This window comes from Hoplias malabaricus, chromosome 1 (assembly GCF_029633855.1).
Source record: "Hoplias malabaricus isolate fHopMal1 chromosome 1, fHopMal1.hap1, whole genome shotgun sequence".
NCBI classification, from domain to species: domain Eukaryota; kingdom Metazoa; phylum Chordata; class Actinopteri; order Characiformes; family Erythrinidae; genus Hoplias; species Hoplias malabaricus.
In genome coordinates, this window is record NC_089800.1 from 82,926,428 (window position 1) to 82,948,060 (window position 21,633).

At 39.7% G+C, this 21,633-nt stretch overlaps 1 protein-coding gene across 2 annotated transcripts in view; it reads left to right on the forward strand.

Moving 5' to 3' along the window:
• babam2 (BRISC and BRCA1 A complex member 2) overlaps positions 1-21,633 on the forward strand; it is an 84,262-nt gene that overhangs the window by 54,530 nt on the left and 8,099 nt on the right. For both annotated transcript variants that reach the window (XM_066675176.1, XM_066675165.1), the window contains exons 7-8: positions 8,700-8,809; positions 18,692-18,791. In XM_066675176.1, the coding sequence (XP_066531273.1) occupies positions 8,700-8,809; positions 18,692-18,791 (210 nt within the window). The remainder of the gene's footprint in view (positions 1-8,699; positions 8,810-18,691; positions 18,792-21,633) is intronic.

Consider the following 21,633-nt stretch of genomic DNA (forward strand, 5'->3'; position numbering starts at 1 on the left):
TTTCTTTGCGACTCATCATTGAGCATCCAGAAGCTGTTGATTGTGTTCTGTGAGTCACTTACAGGTGTTTCATCAGCCATTTCCAGGCAGCGATGTCTGTGTGCATATGCGTCTGCTGTGGTTTGTGACCCAGTTTTTGTTCATAACAACTGTGCCTGAGTAAATTTATCTGGATGAATGTATGTTTGTGTATTTCTCTTAAGCAGGTTTCTATATTTCCTTAAGATCCTACCTTGTCTGGAGAGTCATTAAGTGTTGTGCTGTGACTCATGTCAAAAAGGACATTCCAGTCTTGGATTTCTCAGAATTTATTAGTATGCTTTTATTTTTTGCTCTTATTATACATTTTTTGTTGTGAATGAGTCAGTTTCTCTTTTTATTTTCTTAGAGATGTCTAGGATTTAGAAAACCAAGAGCACTTGAAAGCAATTATGTAAGCAGCTAACAAACACTAATGAGTTTTCCTATGAAGTGTGTCCATTCTAAAAAACGTAAGAATGCATGTGTGCAGTATATAAATACCAGCAGTGAGAGAAAGGTTCAGTATGATTAGTTGTAATAGGTTACAAAGCATCACATGTCCTGTCTACATCTGTGTATGTAGCATTAGAGGATATGTGCCTGAACCCAACTACTACAACTAACACCACAGATAGAATCAGAGTAACCCCTCATTTGTGAATGTCATTCTCTTGCTTTTCTCACACACACTCATTCTTATATCTACACTAGATTATTCAGGTTAAACATTTCTGTATACTGTGTCACATCAATTAAAACTTAGTACCTTTAACCTATATCAAAAAATGATGAAAATATTAATACTATTCTTCATTATTTTTAAGCCACTTCTACAGTTTTTGGTTTTCTACTCCTAAATATAATTGAATACAGGATGTTATTTAAATGTTAGCAAGTTTATTCACAATTAATATCAATTAATCAATTAATATCACATCATTTTTTGTGGTCTTTTGTTTATTTATTTTGCTCTCTATCTGTCCACAGAGCTGCTTTATGCACCACACCCATTCATACCTAAATACCCTCTCTTTAGCCTTATACACTTATACATGCTCGGATTTATACGGCATGATCCAGCTGCTCTATCGCCTGGGTGCTCTCTGCTTTGACTAATAGGTCTACTTTGACCTAATGTGCTCTTTATTATACCCCTATTGTGTAGCTGAATAACAAAAGCCCATTTGTGCAGCCCACGGTCTGATGGCATGCTGTTCCTGGGCTAATGATTAACTTTCATTCCTGTGGCTGTCCATTACAGTGTTTTTAGCCATGGTAGTCGAAACAGGAAGTGGTCTAGGACACAGTTGGTTTTGTTGCTTTGTGTCATGTTTGTCTTTATACACCAACATTTTTTACAACCTGTCTGTGCCGTAATGTGATAACACTGGCATGTCTCTTCTTTGTCTTGCTGGCATTCACTTCAAAACATGTAGATTCAGTAATGATATTAAACTATGAAATGTTTCACCTTGAAGTATTGTATATGGAATTATTGGCCTTCAAATTAATAATGCTGTTTTCAATTGATCCTTACCCATTTGGGGAAAGTCCTTTGGCAGGAAGAGACAATCCACTTTTATACACATATTGCACTATTAAATGTTTACACAGAAGGTGTAATGAATATTCATATATGACTGAGAAAACAACTTTTGAAATCTTTTTATTCAAAATTTGAAGATTGATTTTGGAAATCGGGTGTGTCCAAACGTGTCCATGCTAATACTCTGAAAACAATGAAAGCACATACACCACAGTCTAACAGTAAACCACAAATGCAAAACGAATATTTCTTTTTGGCTGTTTTCACAATTTTCAGATAGGGGTTTTATAGATAACTATGGCTCCAAGTTCAAAACTTAAACCCAAGCTTTGAAACAATTTCAACCTTTCAAAACAATAAAATGTAGGGTAAGAAATGATGTGCACTGTGTGCATGTTAATGTTTACAGAGTAACCCACAAAACCCAACATCCCACACACTATTGACTGCACTTTATGTCACAGTACACTATAGCATAGTATGTCTTATTTGTGCGCTCATGTTGTTGCTATGTACATATGTAAAAGTGTGTGTGCGTGAATAACGCATGTATTTTTCCTGCAAATTTCCCACAGCCATATTTCCCTTTGGAGTACAGTGAAGTATATAGAGTGCTGTTCAAAAGTCTAAGGCACCCAGGCAAATTGTTTAAAACCATTTCCTTCAGCAGGAAATGATCAGGAATTTAGTTCTGGATTTCTTCATCATGCCTCACCACACAGCATGGTTTTCTTAAAATCTACATGAGACCAGAAAAAACATGAAAATATGCTTCTAATCAAATTCTGTTCCTTTTCTGAATTAAACGTATAAAGGCATAATTACACAAACATATGGTCTGTACCTAGTTATGATAGATTCAATAACTTTTTTGTTTCTATATTTTTAGCTCAGCAAATAAATTGACACTGTGCACCAAAATTCAAATGATATGTGTCTTATTGAAGGGTATTTCCTGTAGAGGATATGTAAACTTAGTTTCACAGGAAGTCTAAAAAAAAACTTGACCAGGGCTGGAGACACTTCGGTATTTGACTGTACATATCAACCAGGGTCAAGCAGGCCGGCTTCATGCAACTCACTTTGGAGGTTTGGAGGTTTCTTTTTTGTACGCTGGTGTCCTCAGTTGTGTGTTTGTGTGACTTTGACCATACGACTCTCTGCTTGGAGACAGCTGTCACATCTTTACGATGTCACGTCGCCTGCCTCTGGTGCGGGCGCAGGAGACAGGGCATCTCGGCCCACGTGAGGGTCTGACTGGAGGCACCCTGAGTCCTCTTCCTCATCCCCATGCTCTGATACTGACTCACTGGCTTAGGAGGTAGTAAGTGTGCACTTCCCTATGTGAGTCGTCCACCCCCCCTCCGTTCCTCACCACCACCAAAGTCCTGCAGCAAGGGTCATTCAGACACTCATTACTCACCCCTGGCCACTTCATTAGTCCCTTATACCATTCCTCAGAATGCCTGTGGACCTGGGAGAGGTGCATTTTAATGATGTTCCTTTTTCCATTTTTACTTAAGAATAAGGGTTTAGCCTTAAGTCTGCACAAAGCATGCATATGCATTTTAAAATCTAATACACGTGCCCCGGAAATATGCTCCTCTTGATAAATTTTAGTGGAGTCATTTTATTTGTTGCCTTCAGCCTTGAAGTACATAAAGAGATGTCTTTTAACATTGCACTACAAAATCAGTACGACTGATGACTTATTCCTGTAAAACAAAGACCCCGCTTTAACATGACCTTAGCTTGAGCTGTGGAATAGTCTTCAGAGCTAACTGCCTTAATCCACAATGCTCTCCTTTACACACTGCCTCACTCCTTAAGGAGGATTAACATAGGTTATTTAAAAGGCATGTATTGGTCCTGCTGCTGTAAAACTCCACTTGAGCGTGGCTGGCTAAAGGGCTGTGACATAAACATAGCAGTGGTGTCCCCTCCATGCAGTAAGTTCCTTGAACATACTCACAATCATTGATTCATAATCTGCATTTTATTGTAATTGCAGTTTTCCATAATTGAATTTAGCTGTTGGCTTTTAAATCAGAGCCATTTTAAAAGCTTCGCAAAATGATGGTAAAATCTTGGTGGTAAAAACTTTTACAGTGCCAGAATTATTAGTAAAGTTTGTAAAAGTATTATAATAATTTATATTGACGTGTAATTAACGTTTTGTATTGGATTGTGTACATAGAAGGAACTTTTCAACAAGCTTAAATCTTTTCTCTTATAACTGAACAGAGGTGGCAGGGTGGAGCTGCAGGTCATGTCACTGCAACACTGCTCCAATCACCTCAGGTAACTGTCTGTGAGGTATGGGGTGTGTTCTTTCTATGTCTGTGTGGGTTTCCTCTGAATGCTTCGGTTTCCTCCCATAGTCGAAAACATATTTTTAGGTCAGATGACTGTGTGAAGTTGCTATCTCCTGTGTGTTTGAGAATGACTGGGTGAGTGTGTGATGCCCTGTGGTGGACTGGTGCTCTACCTTGCACACAGTGATTCTGGCTGGGCTCTGAACACAACACAATCTTGATCAGGATGCAAAGGTTACAAAAAAAAAAATGAATAACTAGGTTTTGAATGCACATTTTCTCCTCATTATATTGAACTACATGATCATAAAAATACCAGCTGGCTTTTTTTATCGCTTGCCAATTTCTGAGATTTCTTCAAGTTAGCCGTTAATCTCGGTTTTCACCTAGCGCAAAAGTGCATCAAGCAGAGCTTTGTGGACCAACTGCTTTTTTCTCATTCCAGTCATGTTCTAGCTTTTAAAGTCAAGACGCAGCACAGTGCTGCACTGAAGCGGACTAATTCAATCAAGCAACACCTTGGGCCGCAGACGCCCCCTCCCCTAGTGCAGCTCCCTGCCTTTTGGAGTCGGAGATGAGGAGCAGGAAAAGACAGATGATAAGGCTTGTGCTTGACATTTCGTTCATGTTTCTTTCAAATGCATTTACACTTTCTGCCCCCAAGCCTTGTCAAATTGATCCTTTACAACAGATGCTCCAGAGTCATGAAAATCCAACTGTAAATTCATATTCATTGTAAATAGATATGTATATGTTGTGCTCCAACCGAGGCACACATTCACATGGTCTTTTGATCTAATTCAAGCATTTTTGCCAGATTATATTCCATGACTGTTTTCCATATCTAGAATTTATCGTCCAATGTTTGTACCTCACACCTAACTCGTGTTCTTGTGGCTGAATGCAGTCAAATCTTCACAGCATCTACAAACCTAAAACATCATTTATATAATAAATTAAAAATCCAAGCTTAAATTTCCCTGTTTTCCTTGTTTCCTTGTTTTTTTTAATATGTGCCTAATTTAATTTGATGCCAGCATATTACAAAATTTGGGATGGGGCAAAAAAGACTGGTAAAGTTCTGTATTTCTTCAAAAAAACATTAGATTAATTGGCAACAGTTAGGTGACATGATTGGATTTAGCTAGAGAATCTCAGAGAAGCTGAATCTTTCAGAAGCAATGATGGTGTTCACCACACTGTAAAAAAAAAAAAAAAAAAAAACTGTGCCTGCAAATCATGAAACAATCAAGGAATCACAAAAACTCAGCAAAAAATAACAAAGAATCCAGGGATATCTTCATATACAGTACACAGAGTCTGGAGAAATATCTCTATGCAAGTGACAAGGCCCAAATCTAGTATTTACTAGTATAGACTTTCTGAGGTCTTCGGGCCCTTAGATGGCATTGCAGTTAAACGGAAACAACACTCTAGTGGAAGTCACTGCACGACCTCAGAAACACTTTGGAAAATCATTGTCCCTGCATCCACAAATGCAGGTTAAATTTCTGTCATGAAAAGAATAAACCGTATATAAACAGGATCCAGAAACACTGCTGAATTCTCTGAGCCCAAGCTCATGTAAGTTGGACTGAGGTGAAGTGGAAGTGTGCCCTGTGGTCTGTCAAGTCTAAACTGGAAATTCTTTTTGAAAATTATGGACGCTGCACATTCCAAGCAAACGAGGAAAGGGATCAGCTGGCTTGATATAATGCGCAAAGTTCAAAAGCAGTCATCCGTGATGATATGAGGGTGCATTAGTGCACATGGCATGGGTGACTTGCACAAGTGTGAAGGCACCGTTAATCCTGAATGATATATACAAGTCTTGGCGCAACATGCTGCCATACAGCCAACATCATTTTCAGGAAAGGCCTTGCTTATTTTAGCAGTACAATGCCAGTCCACATTTTGCATGGATTACACCAGCATGGTCCCACAGTAAAAGAGACATGCTAAACTGTTTCAGACCCATTGAAAACATTTGGTACATAATGAAATGAAAAATACTATAATGGGGACCCAAACTGTTAAGCAGCTAAATTCCTGTATCAAGGAAGAATAGGAAAACATTTCATTTTCAGAACTACAACAATTTGTCTCCTCAGTTTCCAAATATATACAGAGTGTTGTTAAAAGAATAAGTGATGCAACTCAAGGGTAAACATGCCCCATACCAAATTTTTGTAATATGTTGCTGGTAACAAATTCCAAATTGGTTAGTTTCACCATTTGAAATGTTGTCTGTGTACATTTTTCAATTAATGTCCCAACTTCTGGAAATGGGTTTTGTAGTGTCTACCTCTAGTGTAAACTTTCTCAGAAGAGTGGGGCTGTAACTTCAGCAAAACAAGATTCCTTGTAGTTATCTCTAATTCAGATGAATCATTAAACAATTTCTATTTATTTTGGAGTGCATGTATAGTGTAGTTACTTTTATATTTTGGTATAATTTTAAATATTATTTTACATTTAAAATATGAATTCCTGTCAGATGTTCCCACACACTCTACAGGGTGAGCCATTTATATGGATACACCTTAATAAAATGGGAATGGTTGGTGATATAAACTTCCTGTTTGTGGCACATTAGTGTATGGGGGGGGGGGGCTTTTCAAGATGGGTGGTGACCATGGTGGCCATTTTGAAGTCAGCCATTTTGGATCCAACTTTTGTTTTTTCAATGGGAAGAGGGTCATGTGACACATCAAACTCATTGGAAATTTCACAAGAAAAACAATGGTACTTTATTTATACTTTACTTTTATAACTTTATTCTTTCATGAGTTTTTTATAAGTTTCTCTTTGTTTACAGCCAGTGACCTGTCGCAGAGGTTAACACATGAGGAGCGGATAGAAAGTTAATATCACCAACCATTCCCATTTTATTAAGGTGTATCCATATATATGGCCCAACCTGTATGTTTAACTTCACTCACCTAAAGAGCACAGTGTGTAGGATAGAAGTTCCTGTGTTAAGGCTGTAACATGCCCTCAGCTACACTTTACATAGGGTTCAGCAATTTTGAGAACAGCTATGAAATGCAAAGTCAGCAAACCCCTGTTTTAACCAGTAGAAGTCAGTTTCAGAAGTCTTCCATTGTGGTAACAAGAACAGAAGTTTCAAGTGTAGACCTTTAGCGGATTGTCTGCTTGTATTATGATGCACAGTCATCTGCTGGTACCTTGCAGCTGGAGCCTTACAGTGTTTGAGCTAATGCAGTGCAGTTAATGTTATTTTAAAGGCATTACAAGGAAACATTTTCTTTTCATGTGTGCACAGCACATTCAAATCTCTTCTGTGCTGTAAATTGCCTTGAATTTTCAAAGAAACGATTTCATTTTCCCTCCTTTGTAAGTCTGAGTCATTCTGCTGTTATCTGTGGTTAAAAACTTGCATTTGCTAAAATCCTCTACCATTTCCATTCATCCAACATATTATATTTCAATAGGCAAGCAGATATAGACAGATTACAGTCAGCAATACTGGAGAGGTTTTTTTTAATTAGGCTGTTTTTATATTTGAAAGAGTGCAGTGCCTCCAAACCCAGATTAGCTGTTAAAGTTTACTCATGACCATTTAGAATAGAGTAAGCAGTTTTTATCCAGACTGGCAGTTCTTGCCTTCTCTCAGCTGGGGATTCACTAAAGGGTCAAACTATGACCTAATTCTACACAGTTTGAAGCTTTTTGCCCAATACGAAAGTGACAACATTTCCAGAGTAAATGTGGCGAGTTGTTAATGCTTAAACTATGTTAGGAACACTAGTCTTGTGTTGGATATTTAAGTTCAAAAAATGTCAACACTGATAACCTCTTAAATGCTTGTTTTACTGGATACTAACCCAGACAGTCTTGCCTTTTTTAGAGAGCACATGGACATTTTTGGTAAAATCTGGTAGTGTGGGATACTTCATGTTTATTGTAAGCAGTTTCAGCTATTTATAACAATTAGCTTTTTGTCTAACCATCTTTGCCTGTTTGATCCAGCCTGAAATGTTTATAGGTCGTCTCTTGCTAACCTGATCATGTCTTGTTATATTTTAGAGCAAATGCCTTAAATGAGATCTAGTGGCGGTGATAATTGGATTAGAGGCAGCTAAATCGAAGCATTACAGTTTAATTATAAATGATGCCACAATTTTGATATATATCATAATTCAGGCTGCCTGTTGTGTCTGTGTCAAATCTGCATGCTGTTCATATATCTAGAGTTGGTTTGATTGTTTTTTTTTTCCTAGCAAGACCCCAATATGCCTCTTTAGGTTATGCATTAGCAGTCATCTTGTGTGTGTTCCCAGTTACTGGTAACGTCACACGTATACCATACGCAACCCTGCTTAATGGGGACAGAGATTGCACGGCGGGCTACAATTATCACAAATGGATAGGTTCAAACCAACTGAAAGACATTTGATTAGAGCTCTGCATCTTAGCCTTGGTGCTAATGACGTTACAGCAGGGCCTAGCTCTAGGAAAACTGTGAATGAAGGCAACAACCAGAACCCTAGTACAGGCTGGGATCATCCTGCAGCCCTTGCAGAACCCTCTCACACGATTAGATCGGGTCTGGCAGACATGGCCGTGGCTGTAGTTTAAGCTAATGCAGCGTGAATGATGGAGGTAGTCTTTTCCAGCCTGAATCCCAACACCACCTCCAGATGAAAGGACTGCTCAGCACAAACCCTCGTGCTCAGACACTAGCATATTTGCATATGTTTTTACAGTTTTTGACCAAGTACTTAGATTTGGTTGACTTTCTTCAATAAAATAATTCCCTTTGCTAATATGTTGTTTCTGCTTTGTCTTCTTAGGATACAGCTTTGGACCCAGGAGAAGATGTGGCTCTGCTGTCTGTTAGTTTTGAAGATGCTGAAGCTACTCAAGTATTTCCCAAACTCTTCCTATCCCCCAGCATAGAACAGTAAGTCTTTTGAAACACAGCCATTCAGCTTTCAGATTCAAGTACAAGAAGTTAACAAGCTACAAGGGTTACAGTGACGACTGCGAGGTAGCTTAATATTGAGACATGTAACTAGGTAGATGCATATTTATCAGCAATTTGAGTCTCATCTTAAGCAGCCATTGTGTTCCCACATCATTAAATATTCTTACAGATGTTATCTATTAAAAACAATAGAAGTAGTAAGTAGCCAAATTCTGTGCAATTTCTCTGTAATTTCCAGCATTTCTTATCTCATGTGAATTGATCATAAATGCCAAATATCCAGTGCTAAAATAACATTACCTCACCTCCTCATGTAAAATGTATCCCGTGGGGGGGGGGAGGACAAAGACATTCAAAATCAGTCATTGTTTATGTTGCTCATGTAAAAACCTAAGCCTAAAAAGCTGTATAACGCTAGAATGTTTGATGCACATCATCACTGCCACATTTTAGAACATTGGAGGACTGTTGAGGGGGGGGGTATTTGCTTCTTTTTTGTATCATAATAGTTTGATTAGTTAATCAAATAAAAGTCAGTAGATTATTTACTGTTGAAATATATTTCATCATCAGTCCTTCACACTACATGTCTAAGCGAAGTCTTACAGGCTTAAAGAATTGCCCTGAAGGTCCGTTATTGCAAAAGAACCTGCTTTCCAAGCTCAGAGTTCTTGTTCTCTCTAGTTTTATATGCTTTTCTAATGTGTGTCCAGCACATTTCCTGCTTACTTTGTGCTGCTCACTCAGGTTTTATTTTGGATTCATATACAGACATGATTAAAGTCTTTTGGAGATGTGGTGTTTTTCCTTGAGGGTTAATCATACACAGACATGGAAATAGCAGGGTCCACAAAACTGTCTTGTGGCAGTGTTATTTAAGAGGGGCACAGACACAGCCCATGACACACCTTATCCAACTGCCAAATTCAGAAAATACAGAACGACAGGAGAACTACTTCTTCTGCTATTTACTTCTCTAAATAATGCGGAATTGGGAACTGGCTCTCTCTGTGTGTGTGTGTGTGTGTGTGTGTGTGTGGATGTATGAGAGGGAGTGTTTGTCCTCAGTTGTTATGCTTGTGTGCATGGGAGAGATTATGAAGTGGAATTAAGCCTGATTATGATAAAAAGTTGAGTGTTCTTTCCATCTGTTAAATCTCAGCGGTTTGTTGCTGTTAGTCTATAAGCGATCTGCTGGGAATTATTCTACTTGTGTGATCATTTACAGTCACTCAACCATGACTGTTTAAAGCTTTCTATTGTCAGTAAACAGTGATCCTCTTAATTGCACTTCTAGGTTTTTTTCCACTAAGATCTAAAATCATCTTATTATGCCGCACCTGTTTGGCATAAGGTCAGGTAAACAGACAGAAAACCATGCATCAGTGTAGTTTAGAATTAAAGATGGCTCAGTGCCAAGTTTTCTTTCTAAGACTAATACCGGAGTATCGACAACCTGCGATGCCTATCCGATTTTTCTTACCATAAACAAATGGAGGGCTGCTCAGTTTAGTACCCCACAGGAAGTGTTAGGTATACAAATACATTTTAAAGCCTTTTTGTGTAACGTATAATAGTACAAACATTTTCTTTAGTATTAAAAATGACAATTGTAATTTTATACAAGAAAAAATAGCCTAAAAATGATGTAAAATGGCAAGCAAGAAGAATTAATTTGTCGCTGCATTCATTATGAGTTCCATCAAGGGCAGAGTGATATGCTGCAAAAGCATGTGCATTGATTTGTTCTGTATTTTGGGGTAATAATGTATTCAAAAGTATGTGTGAGTTTCAGTTTAGACAATTTACAGATAGTGATTTTGATGTTATCAATTGTAAATATGGCTTTACAATGGTCTGTCATGTTAATACTACAAAATTTACCATAAACTGACAAGAGTGTGAGAATGTTTGAATTTGAATTACAATTATACATTGCACAAAATAATAGTAATAATAATAATAACAATAGTAATAAATAAGTTCAACTTAACTAGCGCCTTTCCCAAACCCAAGGACGCTTTGCATAAAGAGGGGCCAAAAAATAACTCTGAGGATTAAGTTACTGGGAGTAAAATGTGGGGAAAAAAAGGAATGTGTTCTCCCTGTGTCTGTGTGGGTTTCCTCCGGGTGCTCCGGTTTCCTCCCACGGTCCAAAAACACACGTTGGTAGGTGGATTGTGTGAGTGAATGTGTGTGAGTGTGTGACGCCCTGTGAAGGACTGCCCAATGATTCCGGGTAGGCTCCAGCCCCACCGTGACCCTGAACTGGATAAGCTGTTACAGATAATAAGTGAATGATTGAATAATGCTAACTCACACCATGTGAGTGAGAGCTATTTCGGTCCTCAGTTACAGGATCAGATTGGATTCATTCTTTTTGTTCTCCATCTGATAGCGGATGAATATTCCTGATAATATCAACTTGAAACCAATTCAAAATTATAGCATTTTTTTTTTTACCTGTTTGTTAGTTATATTTTAGAGTTTACCCTGATATGATTAATTTTACATGACAAGCGTCTCAATGCAAAGGTCCACTGTTCTTATCGGCTGCCTAATTTTCGGCCTCTGAGCTGGAACTCACCTTAAAGTATGTCTCTGAATGAGCAGTGATAAAATGATCAGTACATTGAAAACAGGCTGTTTTTGCAGCTCAGATTTTATATATATATATGAACTACAGAATTAAATGTTTTGAAATGTCATATGTACTTTGAATTATTGATTTAGTATGTAAACAAAGTTTACAACATTTGCTAAAACAACATTTCCCCCCTCTGTGATCGATTTCCCTGTGATACAGGTGATACAAGAATGAAACAGAAAATTGGGCTGAGAAAAGCTGAAAATAATTGCCATCTTTTGCTGTGGTCTGCAATGGGACCACACAGCAAGGTCACCCCTCTGAATGAAAGTAGGAAACTTCATCTTGCTTTAACAAAAGATCTGGATGGGCAAGGTCTGGTAATGCCCGCCTGGGGCAAGCCCCCCCCCCCCCTCCTCTCCCTCCACCCCTTTCTTCCTTCTCTCTCCATGCCAACCTCGATCTACTCAAATGTGCCTAGTGAGCAAGGGAGGGAGGGGAAGGCGCCCGTTTGCTCGCTCTCTGGCCATGTCAGCTTTGATCCGTCACAGGAGCCCCTACCCTCTCCCCTGCTTGTATTGTGCGGGGTTTAATAATGCACTTCCACGCCTGGGCCTGACCTTGCCCTTGTGCTTGCATATAACGGCCCAGGCTGGGACTGAGATAGGGGAAGGGACAGCGGCAGGGGATGTTTGTGTTTGATGGCAGTGTAGGGGGGGGGGGGGGCGTTTTTGTAGGCAACAGGATTCATAATAAAACTGAAATCATGGAAATGGGACTCGGGGGCAAACCTGAGAAACAAAAGGAGATATTCAAATTGAGTTTATATCTTTCAACAACTGTTTTTTGTTTTCTTGTAGGTATTTATTTTTCAGACGTGTACTCCTACACATGTTCAATGAGTTGCAATATACATAAGCATATAAATAGAGTTTTTTCTGCTTTTCTGCAGGGAGATGTTTATCTCTTCTATTGTTTTGACTTAGTATTTGTATACAGCCTGTGCTAGCGAGAGAGATGGAGAGAGAAGGAAGCTGGAGGATGGAGGGATTGCCGACGGCTCTGCTCTATTGTGTCCCTAGTTGACATGCAGGTTCTGTATCTCCATCCTAAGCGAGCTGTCCTTGTGTTTACGCTTCTGAAAAAAAAAAAAGAACACCCAGAACATCTGAAGAGCTCCGCTATGCTCCATCTCTCTGCTCTCCTGAAGGCTGGCATCCAACACAGCGCCTGCAGAAAAAAACTGGCCAGCCAGCCGGACCCTCTGGCTCAGGCACAAAGGCAGAGGGAGAGTGAGTGAGTGGGACTTGAAAGAGAAAACCAGAAAAAGGTCTCCCTCAGCCACCTCAAACTGGGCAAAATACAAACCACACAGGAATCTCCTATCCATCTCTGCATCTCTCTCTCTGTCTGTCTGTCTCTCTCTCTCTCTCTCTCTCTCTCTCTCTCCACATATCCTTCATTTTGTCTCTTTTCCAGTCTATTATCTTATTTCTCTTTCCCACGCTGAGAGTGAAATATAAACCACATGCCTCTCCCCATTTCTCTCTCTAGCTCTCTCCTCCTCTGTCAAATCCTCTTGCTCTCTTGCTGTTACTCTTGCTTTCTTTCACACTCTTTTTTTGTCTTGTACACTCACTCTCCATTTCTCTCTCTCTCACACAACCTTCTTTCCCTCATCTTTATTTCTGTCTCCATCCCTTATCTCTCCCTCTTCATTCCTCTCTTTCTCTCTATCTGTCTTCCTCAGAAGCCCTTCCATTTCTAGATCCCCACACACATTTTTGTTTGCCCACTGAGCCCCTCACCCTTCAAACATCTCCCTCATTTCTCTCTTCCTGCTCACCCACACACTGGGCTCTGTTATTATTAGAGCGAAGCTCTCACTACACTCCATAGTGGACTTCACTTTGTCTCTCTGCCCAAACTGCCAGGCTGAGAGATTGAGGGATTGACTCCTACACATGTCTATGGGATGGTGGAGAGATATTTTCAGTTCTCTGTCTCAATCTTTGTCTCTCTTCAGTAGATCGTCAGTCTGACGCATTGTGTTTTGGAGTTATTATCTCTGAGCGTCTATCCATTTTTTTTTTGTCATTGTGCCTGGTGAATGTGCTTGTTTTGGTGTGTACCAGCCTTGCTCTCCGCTCAGGCACCAGACCTGCTGGACTATATAAAAGAATGTGTGGGCAATGCTTCTGCCTGCAGCACAAAAAGAACTGGGAATAGAACTAGTATTCAGGTTGTGCTTTATCTGTGGTGTATGTGTGCGTACGTCATTCTGAGTAAATAGCAAGTTCTGTTCCTAGTCTTTGGTTTTGGTGGCCAGTTTCCCCTCAGATAGAACTATTTAAAGCACATACAACCCAATAAACCCTTAAACCTTGCTGCAGTGGCTTTTAAGCCCCTTAGGGCAGATGCAATACGTGGCTATTTCTGCACTTTTTTTTTTATAAACTCATTTATTCTTGGATATGTGATGGTCAGATGAGTCATTTTACACCATATTCTCCACAACTGGGCATATCTGTGTTTGGTGTACACCAAAAATATGGCACAGGCCTCAATGTTTTACCTCTACAGATAGGAGGCCTGGAGGTTCTCTTATGCTAGAGCGAAGAGCACCTTGCTGGCACAGTTTTTTATGTCCTAATAATTACACACAAATAAGTTATTCTGACTGATTACCTTTGTCCTGTAATGAAGCAGATCTATCCTAGTCTCTTCTAGGATAATAATACAGTGGAACCTCTACCTACGAACTTGATCCGTTCTGTGACCCGGTTCGTAAGTGGAAAAGTTTGTTTCTCGAGTCAATTTTCCGCATTTAAAATAATGGAAAAGCAGTTAAGGTGTTCCAGCCCCCACCCCGAAAGTCACCCTTTTTGCACTGATATATGTTTACAACACTCTCAAATTAGCATTACTAAAAATAAAAAGAAATAAAACAAGTTTTAAGTGGTTACATATCGCTACCTTGAAGACGTGATGACTGGCTGGAGGAGTAACACAGGCACTGGCTGTATGACGGGAGGTGGGGGAGGGTGGAATAACGGAGAGTAGGTGGTGAATGTGGGGAGACAAAGCGTAGATACGGCTTAACTTAGCACGAATTTCGATGTCTGCTATTTACACTAATGCTAAATTGCTAAAACTACAATGTGCTAATCTTAAAAGCTCACTCAAGTCTGGGCGCTGGGAGACTCGCCTATTGGGGTCAGTGGCCATTTCCAGCCGCCGACTCGGCAGAGGCTCGGGTTCGTTTCTAGAGTCATGGTTCGTTGGTGGAGGCAAAAAATATTCAAATGCCTGGTTCGTATCTTGGAAAGTTCGTTAGTAGAGGTTCCACTGTACCTGCATATCCATAGTACCTTCAGTATGTCTGTGGGAATTCATATTCAGTCCATCAAAAAAGCATCTGTGCAGTCACACACTGAGGCAAGACAAGACACCTCGGTCACAAGCAATGTTCCAAGTCATACCAATGGTGTTCAGTGAGGTTGAGATCCGGGCTCTGTTCAGAGTTCCTGTACACCAAGGTTGTTAAACCACATTTTTATGGATCTCAGTGTTTAGCAATGGGTGTGGCCGACACAGCTGAACTCAGTCATTGCGAAGGATATCACATACTTTAAGTACAATAATACGCACCTTGTACTGCTCTTGGCTCTGAAGGGAACAGCAGAAAGGTCGTGCTACACTAGTGGTTAGCATCTGTTTGAGCAGCAGCAGCATCAGCGTCCTTCTGAAAACATCGCAAATCAATGAAGCATCTCAGCACATCTCCATGGAGATGCGGTCTCTATTGTCAGTGTTACACCGTTCTTTGTTATTGGGGCATTCTTTTCCCCCACCTTGTCCAGCATAGTCTCTTCTCCCATCTCTTCAATTCAGCTCCATCTGACATGATTATTGAGGGCACAGAAGTTATGATAGACAAGCATTCAGAAAGCTGGGACACTGACAGTTGAATATTGTTCGCCTTTGAGTGACGTCCCTGATAATTTCCCATTTCCATTTTTATTGTGTGAATAACACGTCTGTGCAGTAAGCACTTTATAAGGCTGATAGACATGAGTGACATTTACATGTGTGTAATTGCTCTACATTTGCTTTAGATTGTTTTACTGTTGGCTGGTCGTTTTAACTGTGAAATGCATTCTCGATCTAAGCTCTAATGATGGTAAATTGTGCCGAGTTGTTGGTAGACACCTTCCACATCCTAAAGGTGAGGAATGCAATCTCTTCTTTTCAGGGGGATGATGAATCTTCATTTGTGGACCTTAAACCTGCTTTATACTGTCTCCCAGTAAAATATAAAAGTAAAAAACATGTATCATGCTTCTGAGGGATGATGTTGCATCCAAAGTGAATTTTTTAGAGACAGCCCTACTATATATTACATGTTAATGGAACAGCCTTTATCCTCCTCTTGACCTTCTTAATTAGTCACACCCACTCACACTTTGAGTGACCCCTTGTGTCATCTTTTGAGCATGTGATGAAACCCTAGGTGTGGGTGAAGTGGGAGCTGCTGAAGTCAAGTCTGCTCCCAGATTCTTTCACTCTGCCTCATTCACCCTGTGGCTCAGTAGTCTTTTAGGCTGTTTTCAGAGTTCACAGTTAGTAATGTTATTTTATTCTGCGTAATTGGAAAAAAAAAACACATTACAGTTATTAGTTTGGAATCACAGTTTTAGGTTTGAAATTATTGATTTCCGTGATATACAGGCAATCTGGTTGCAAATAAAATCCCGGTTTTAGTCCTATACAACTTTGGCAAGTTTCATAGAAATAGTAGGTGACTTGAAAGCAATGAACAGAGCAATGGAAGTTTCTAGAATGTTGGTCTCCCTGCCGTATAGGTTTTCGTATTGTAATTTCTCACCAGAGTTACAATATGTCATTATCTTTCCAGAACACAATTAGCTGTGTAAGAGTAGGAAAGCACATGAACTTGCGCGTTGTGGGTGGCATGTTTTATATTAGGATTATTCAGCATAATCCTTCAATGGCTGTTTAACTATCTCACTGGTGTACAGCTCTAGTCTTGTAGGGTATTAGAACACAGATCACTGTTCATGATTCAACTCAGAAGGTGTTTTACCAGATTCAGTAGGTATATCAGAGCAGAAAAATCACCAAACTGTTCAGGCCTTCAGACTGGTATTGGGCATACCATGGTCTTTGGTATTTATATATGATTTGCTATATACCCGTCTTGTTCTGGCCTTCAGCAAGAAGCTGGTAAAGTCACATAGTGTTTTATAGGTTTGGCAGGAATACAAAGGAAAAACATAACACTCAGTAGACTGAACTGACCAGCCCTTGTTTATTGTGCTCTTGCCCTGTTGAGTGATAACAATTTAGGCACCGTATATTAACAAGGGTAGTGTTAAAGCATGTGTACCCAACCCTGCTATTGAATTTAGCTCCTACCCTGAGTTAATGCACCTGGCACCATTGCCCAAACAGACCTAAAGACCTTGATTTGCTAGAATGGGTGTGTTTGATTAGGGTGGGAACTGAAGAGTTGGGTAGGGCTTGGTTCAAATTCTTTCAAAGCTATGAAGAAAGCTTTGCTTTTGAAGAACCTTTTAAAATCTTAAAGCAGTTAGGGTTTAAAATACCTCAGTAGACGTAGATAGATGTCCACAAAAAGACATTTGAAACTGAAATATTAAGGCTGTGTTGTTTAGATGCCTTTAACGATCAGACTAATGGCTCCTATTCTATAAAATGTCACTCACAGCAAATCAAGAGCCTCTGGGCTAATGCTAAACATACAGCGTCCTTGAGCTGGGACTGCACGATAGCACCTTATATAGTCGTTAGTCATGTCCAGCCTTGCTTAGGCACTGGAGGACGTAGCAACAACAAGTGTCGACTGACATCTCACGTTAAGGCATCTGCCACACGAGTGAAGTTTGTGTGAGCATCCTGGAGGCCTCCAGGGACAGCCCAGCAGCTTTAGTCATCTCCGAACTCGGGCCTCGTCTCCCGCTGCATGGCTCCTTGCTAATCAGCAGTCGTCCAGTGGAGGGACACAGGACAGAGGGACCGAGGGAGAAGTACGATGAATCACTCGCTCCTGCGACTTTCCGCAAGATTGGATCCCACTCTGTGTTTTGTGGGCTGCTGTCAGCAGAACCGCAAGACAGGACCGAAGACTTCCTCGATAGGCCACTGACCTTCTCTCAGAATATTCTATGTACTTTCCTCCTAGTCTTGCAGCAGTTGTGCTGACAGCCTGTTGCTGTTTAATGCTGCATTCACACAGATCCTGTGGCATTTTTAATTAAAAATGTATATATATTTTTTTAATTACTTAGCAGAACTACAAAGGAGATTTTAAAAAAGGGAATTACAGTCACAAAGACATTTTTGTGTGCCTGAAAAGTGTTTTTTGTTAGTGTTAAAATAAAGTTGAATAAAACAAAAATTATTAAAAAAGCACACAAGTACAAACCGATTCTCTAAAAAAATATCCTCCACTGAAAGGTTCTTTAAATCACCAAACTTGTTTTTGTACTGTCTTGCATATTGTTTTGGCATCTTAATATTTTGAGGACAAGCAAGTGAAACATTACAACTCTCAGACATTTTAGAAAACAAATATTAAAAGCATATAAAAGGAAAAAAATGGTTAACAAAGCACCAATTCTGCAGAAAAATGCAAGATTTCAAAACCATTTTAAAAGAAAATGTGTCACATTTATAACCTGACCTTGTCCTCTGTTACTAGGAAGTTAGATCCCTTTTTTGCTGCAATAACATCCTCTCTTCTGGGAAGGTTTGCCAGATGTTGAAACTAGTTGTTGATTTGATTGCATTAAGCTTTAAGAACGTTAGTAAAGCCATGTACTGATATTGAAAGATTAGTTCTGCGTCAAAAATGACACTCCACATTACCTCAAAGATAATAGATGGTGCTCCATCAGCTCCATTACTTGAGAGACTGTTCTTTATACGCCTCCAGTTGATGCTCTGCATTGGGCAAGGTGATCTTATGTGCATTTACACTGCTCCGGTGCAGCATTGGACATGAACTCACACCCACTTCAGCACTGGGTACCTATCACTGTATGTGATGATAATTTTGTTGACGTAAATATAAAGAAAAGACATTTAAAGACCGATAAATGCGAATTGTCATGTTGTGTCCACTGATATATCTGTTAAGAATTGTTCAAATGCTCATGTCTTTGCTTTGCCTAATTTCAGAGCCTTTTAACTAGCATTTCTCTGTGTGTCTCTTATCTCTCCCGCAGCGCCCTTGGAGGGCCCTCAGCTCTGCATATTCCAGCTTTCCCAAGTGGAGGCTGCCTCATTGACTACGTGCCTCAAGTGTGCCAGTTACTCACTAATAAGGTAAAAAAGCAGTCGTCTTCCTCTGCTTGCATGTGTCTGTATGCCCACACATTCATTATAGGGATTATATAATGGCATGGCATACCCTACATTAGTGCACCGAACTGTGACGGTGTGTGCAGTGCTTTTTATTTTTACACGGTTCTCCCCAGTGTTTGTTGCCAATTCTCCGCCGGATTCTAAGTTTGCCATATCACACCACATTTTCATGTAGGCTGTGTGAGGAGTAACATGCTTCCTCCTTCATGACACCTGTAGCAAATCAATACATCCTTCTGAGCTGTGTAGCTGAACATACCCCTTTGAACATGATGTAACAGATGCCCAAAATTAGCATGCATCTGTGATTGGCAGGGGAGAGCAACACATCCTTGTCACAGTTTGACCAACAAGAACACTGCTGTTAAGGTCATCCCTCTAGCAAGCATTTGGCATTGGACATGTTGATAATAGGTTCATGTGTGGCAGCTCCAGAGCATCCCATAGTATGTTATGCTTTTTCTATGGAGATTATACATATTATTGGTGCTCATTTTAACATCTGTATTCACAAAGGGTATACCTTAAAGAAATGGAACTAACTTATTATGAATTTAAGCCTAGAATATTGTTTAATTCCTAGGGAATAATAAATTAGCTGACTGTAGAAATTAAAAAATAATCCACAAAAGTTGGGTCACTTTCTAAATCTGTGATGTGTTCATTCTCTAGAACGTTTTTTTTTAACTGACAGAAATGACAAGAAAAGATCCAAAGCCCTGGCTTGCAAGTTGATGGGATTGGTTCCTTCGCTTCCTTGTTTATGACAAACGAAATGTCCTGCCATGGTGTTGACTGCTAATTTTGCACATGGTATATCTTCCAGGGTATAAACACCACCACACCGACAGGTTACACAAGTTAAAAACTTGATTTTCACAGAAGGAGTCTTTAGAAACACTGCTCATTGAATGAAGTAAGGCTCAGAGATGTAATTAACTTGACCAGTCCAAAACAATATGAATTTGCAACATACCAACAGCTGTAAGGAAAATGATTAAGTCAGTAAAAGCACTATAAATCATATTCATGTGTCCTTGTAAGTGAGGGTAAACGCATGGTTGCACACAGTGTATTGGCTCGCCTCCACTGCCTGTTTCAGGCTGGAAGGGCAGGAGGCCTGACAGGTGAAGATGGACCAGAGGAACTGTGTTGTGTCAGTGCCCAGAGGGATGGCCTGTGCCCCACAGTCTCCATCAGCCTGCCCCTCTCTCAGCTTCCCGGACTGTTGGTTCACCTGAAGAGCAACAAACACACACAGGGAGACAGCATGCATAATCAGCCCTGGCCTTGTTCCAGAGCCATACCCATCACCAGTCATAGCCCCCAGCCACACTCACCTTAACTAGGGTCACAGAGCTGGAGAGAATACGTGCCGGACCACAGCACTGGATCAAATCTGACAGGGGTGAAAACGGTGTATCAAAATTTTGTATTTGTATATATATATGCAAAAGTCTGGAACCTCAGGTCATGCTAAATCTTGCCTAGGAAAATAAGCTGTCATGTTTTCTACAGGGAAGAATGTTAAATATGGCATTTTTCAGCAAAAAAAAAATAATGTTGTTGTGTTGTTTAACCTACTGTGAAACAACCTTTGTACAGATTATATGTTGTTATTTCCCAAAATGTGAACAAAGTAAGTATAGTGGGCAAACCTACTGCCATCCACAAAACTGTAAAATACTCTTTTCTCTGTAGGTAAATGTTCTTAATTTAATTTAGAAAATCAGCAAAATGTCTTGCATACTCTTAAAACCTCATTTTATTTTCATATGGATAACTAGGTGTGTACAGCTGATATAAAACTGTTAACCTTAATATTGTCTGCTGTCTGGGCAACAAGGAACATGTTGCGTTTTGTATTTAATGAGTCATAGTTTTAAATGCTGTGTGAGAGACGTAATGTATGTGAAATCTCCAGTTACACGTTGCATCACATGAAAATCAGTTGAAAGTGAAAGGCATTCTCCCAGCACTGGCATACCATTCCTAAACACACATACACCTGCGCATATACAACCACGCATACGCCAACACGCATGGGCTCACACAGGAAGTGAGGTTCTGAAGTAATGCAATGGAGCATGCCTAACCAATAAATATCCCGGCTATGACTCACCTTTCTGTCACCCACGCCCATCCACACTTTGCTGCCAATCAGAGGGCAGGGCCTGGCCTGTGTGTCATTGCTCTTTTGCCTTCGGTGAGGGTGTGAAATTCAATGATGCAAAGTTCCTTCCCTGGCCTCAGGTATAAAACAAATACAGCCTAGAGAAAAGGAAGGTACCTATCTATCTCTCTATCTCTATCTCTCTATCTCTCCATTTTCAGGACAAAGTATCTTGATATTTTTTAATTAAATGTATGGTTTGGCCTAAAGAGTTCTTTGAAAGTAAAGGCAATGCTGTAAAAAGCATATAAAAACACAAAATAACTTTATTAAAAGAGATCTGATCATTGATGAACAAAATCAAAAGCATTAAATATTCAGAGTGGCTCTCAATTTTAGTGCATTATGTATTACATCATTTAAATATATTATCCTTTAAAACATATTACATATTAAACGTTTTTAAATCATTATTGATATTCATTCTATGAATCAAACTCTATTAACACGAGATGGGCATGTCCAAATATAGTATAATTTTGTGTGTATGTGTGGGTAGGTGCACATTAGTGTCTGCATCCTTCTGCTGGTGTAATCTAGAATGTAGTCACTCTGTGACATGAAAACTTTACCTGCACTCTTCATGCACTCATGCACTTCATGCACATAGTCAAGTCTAGCTGAGTCATA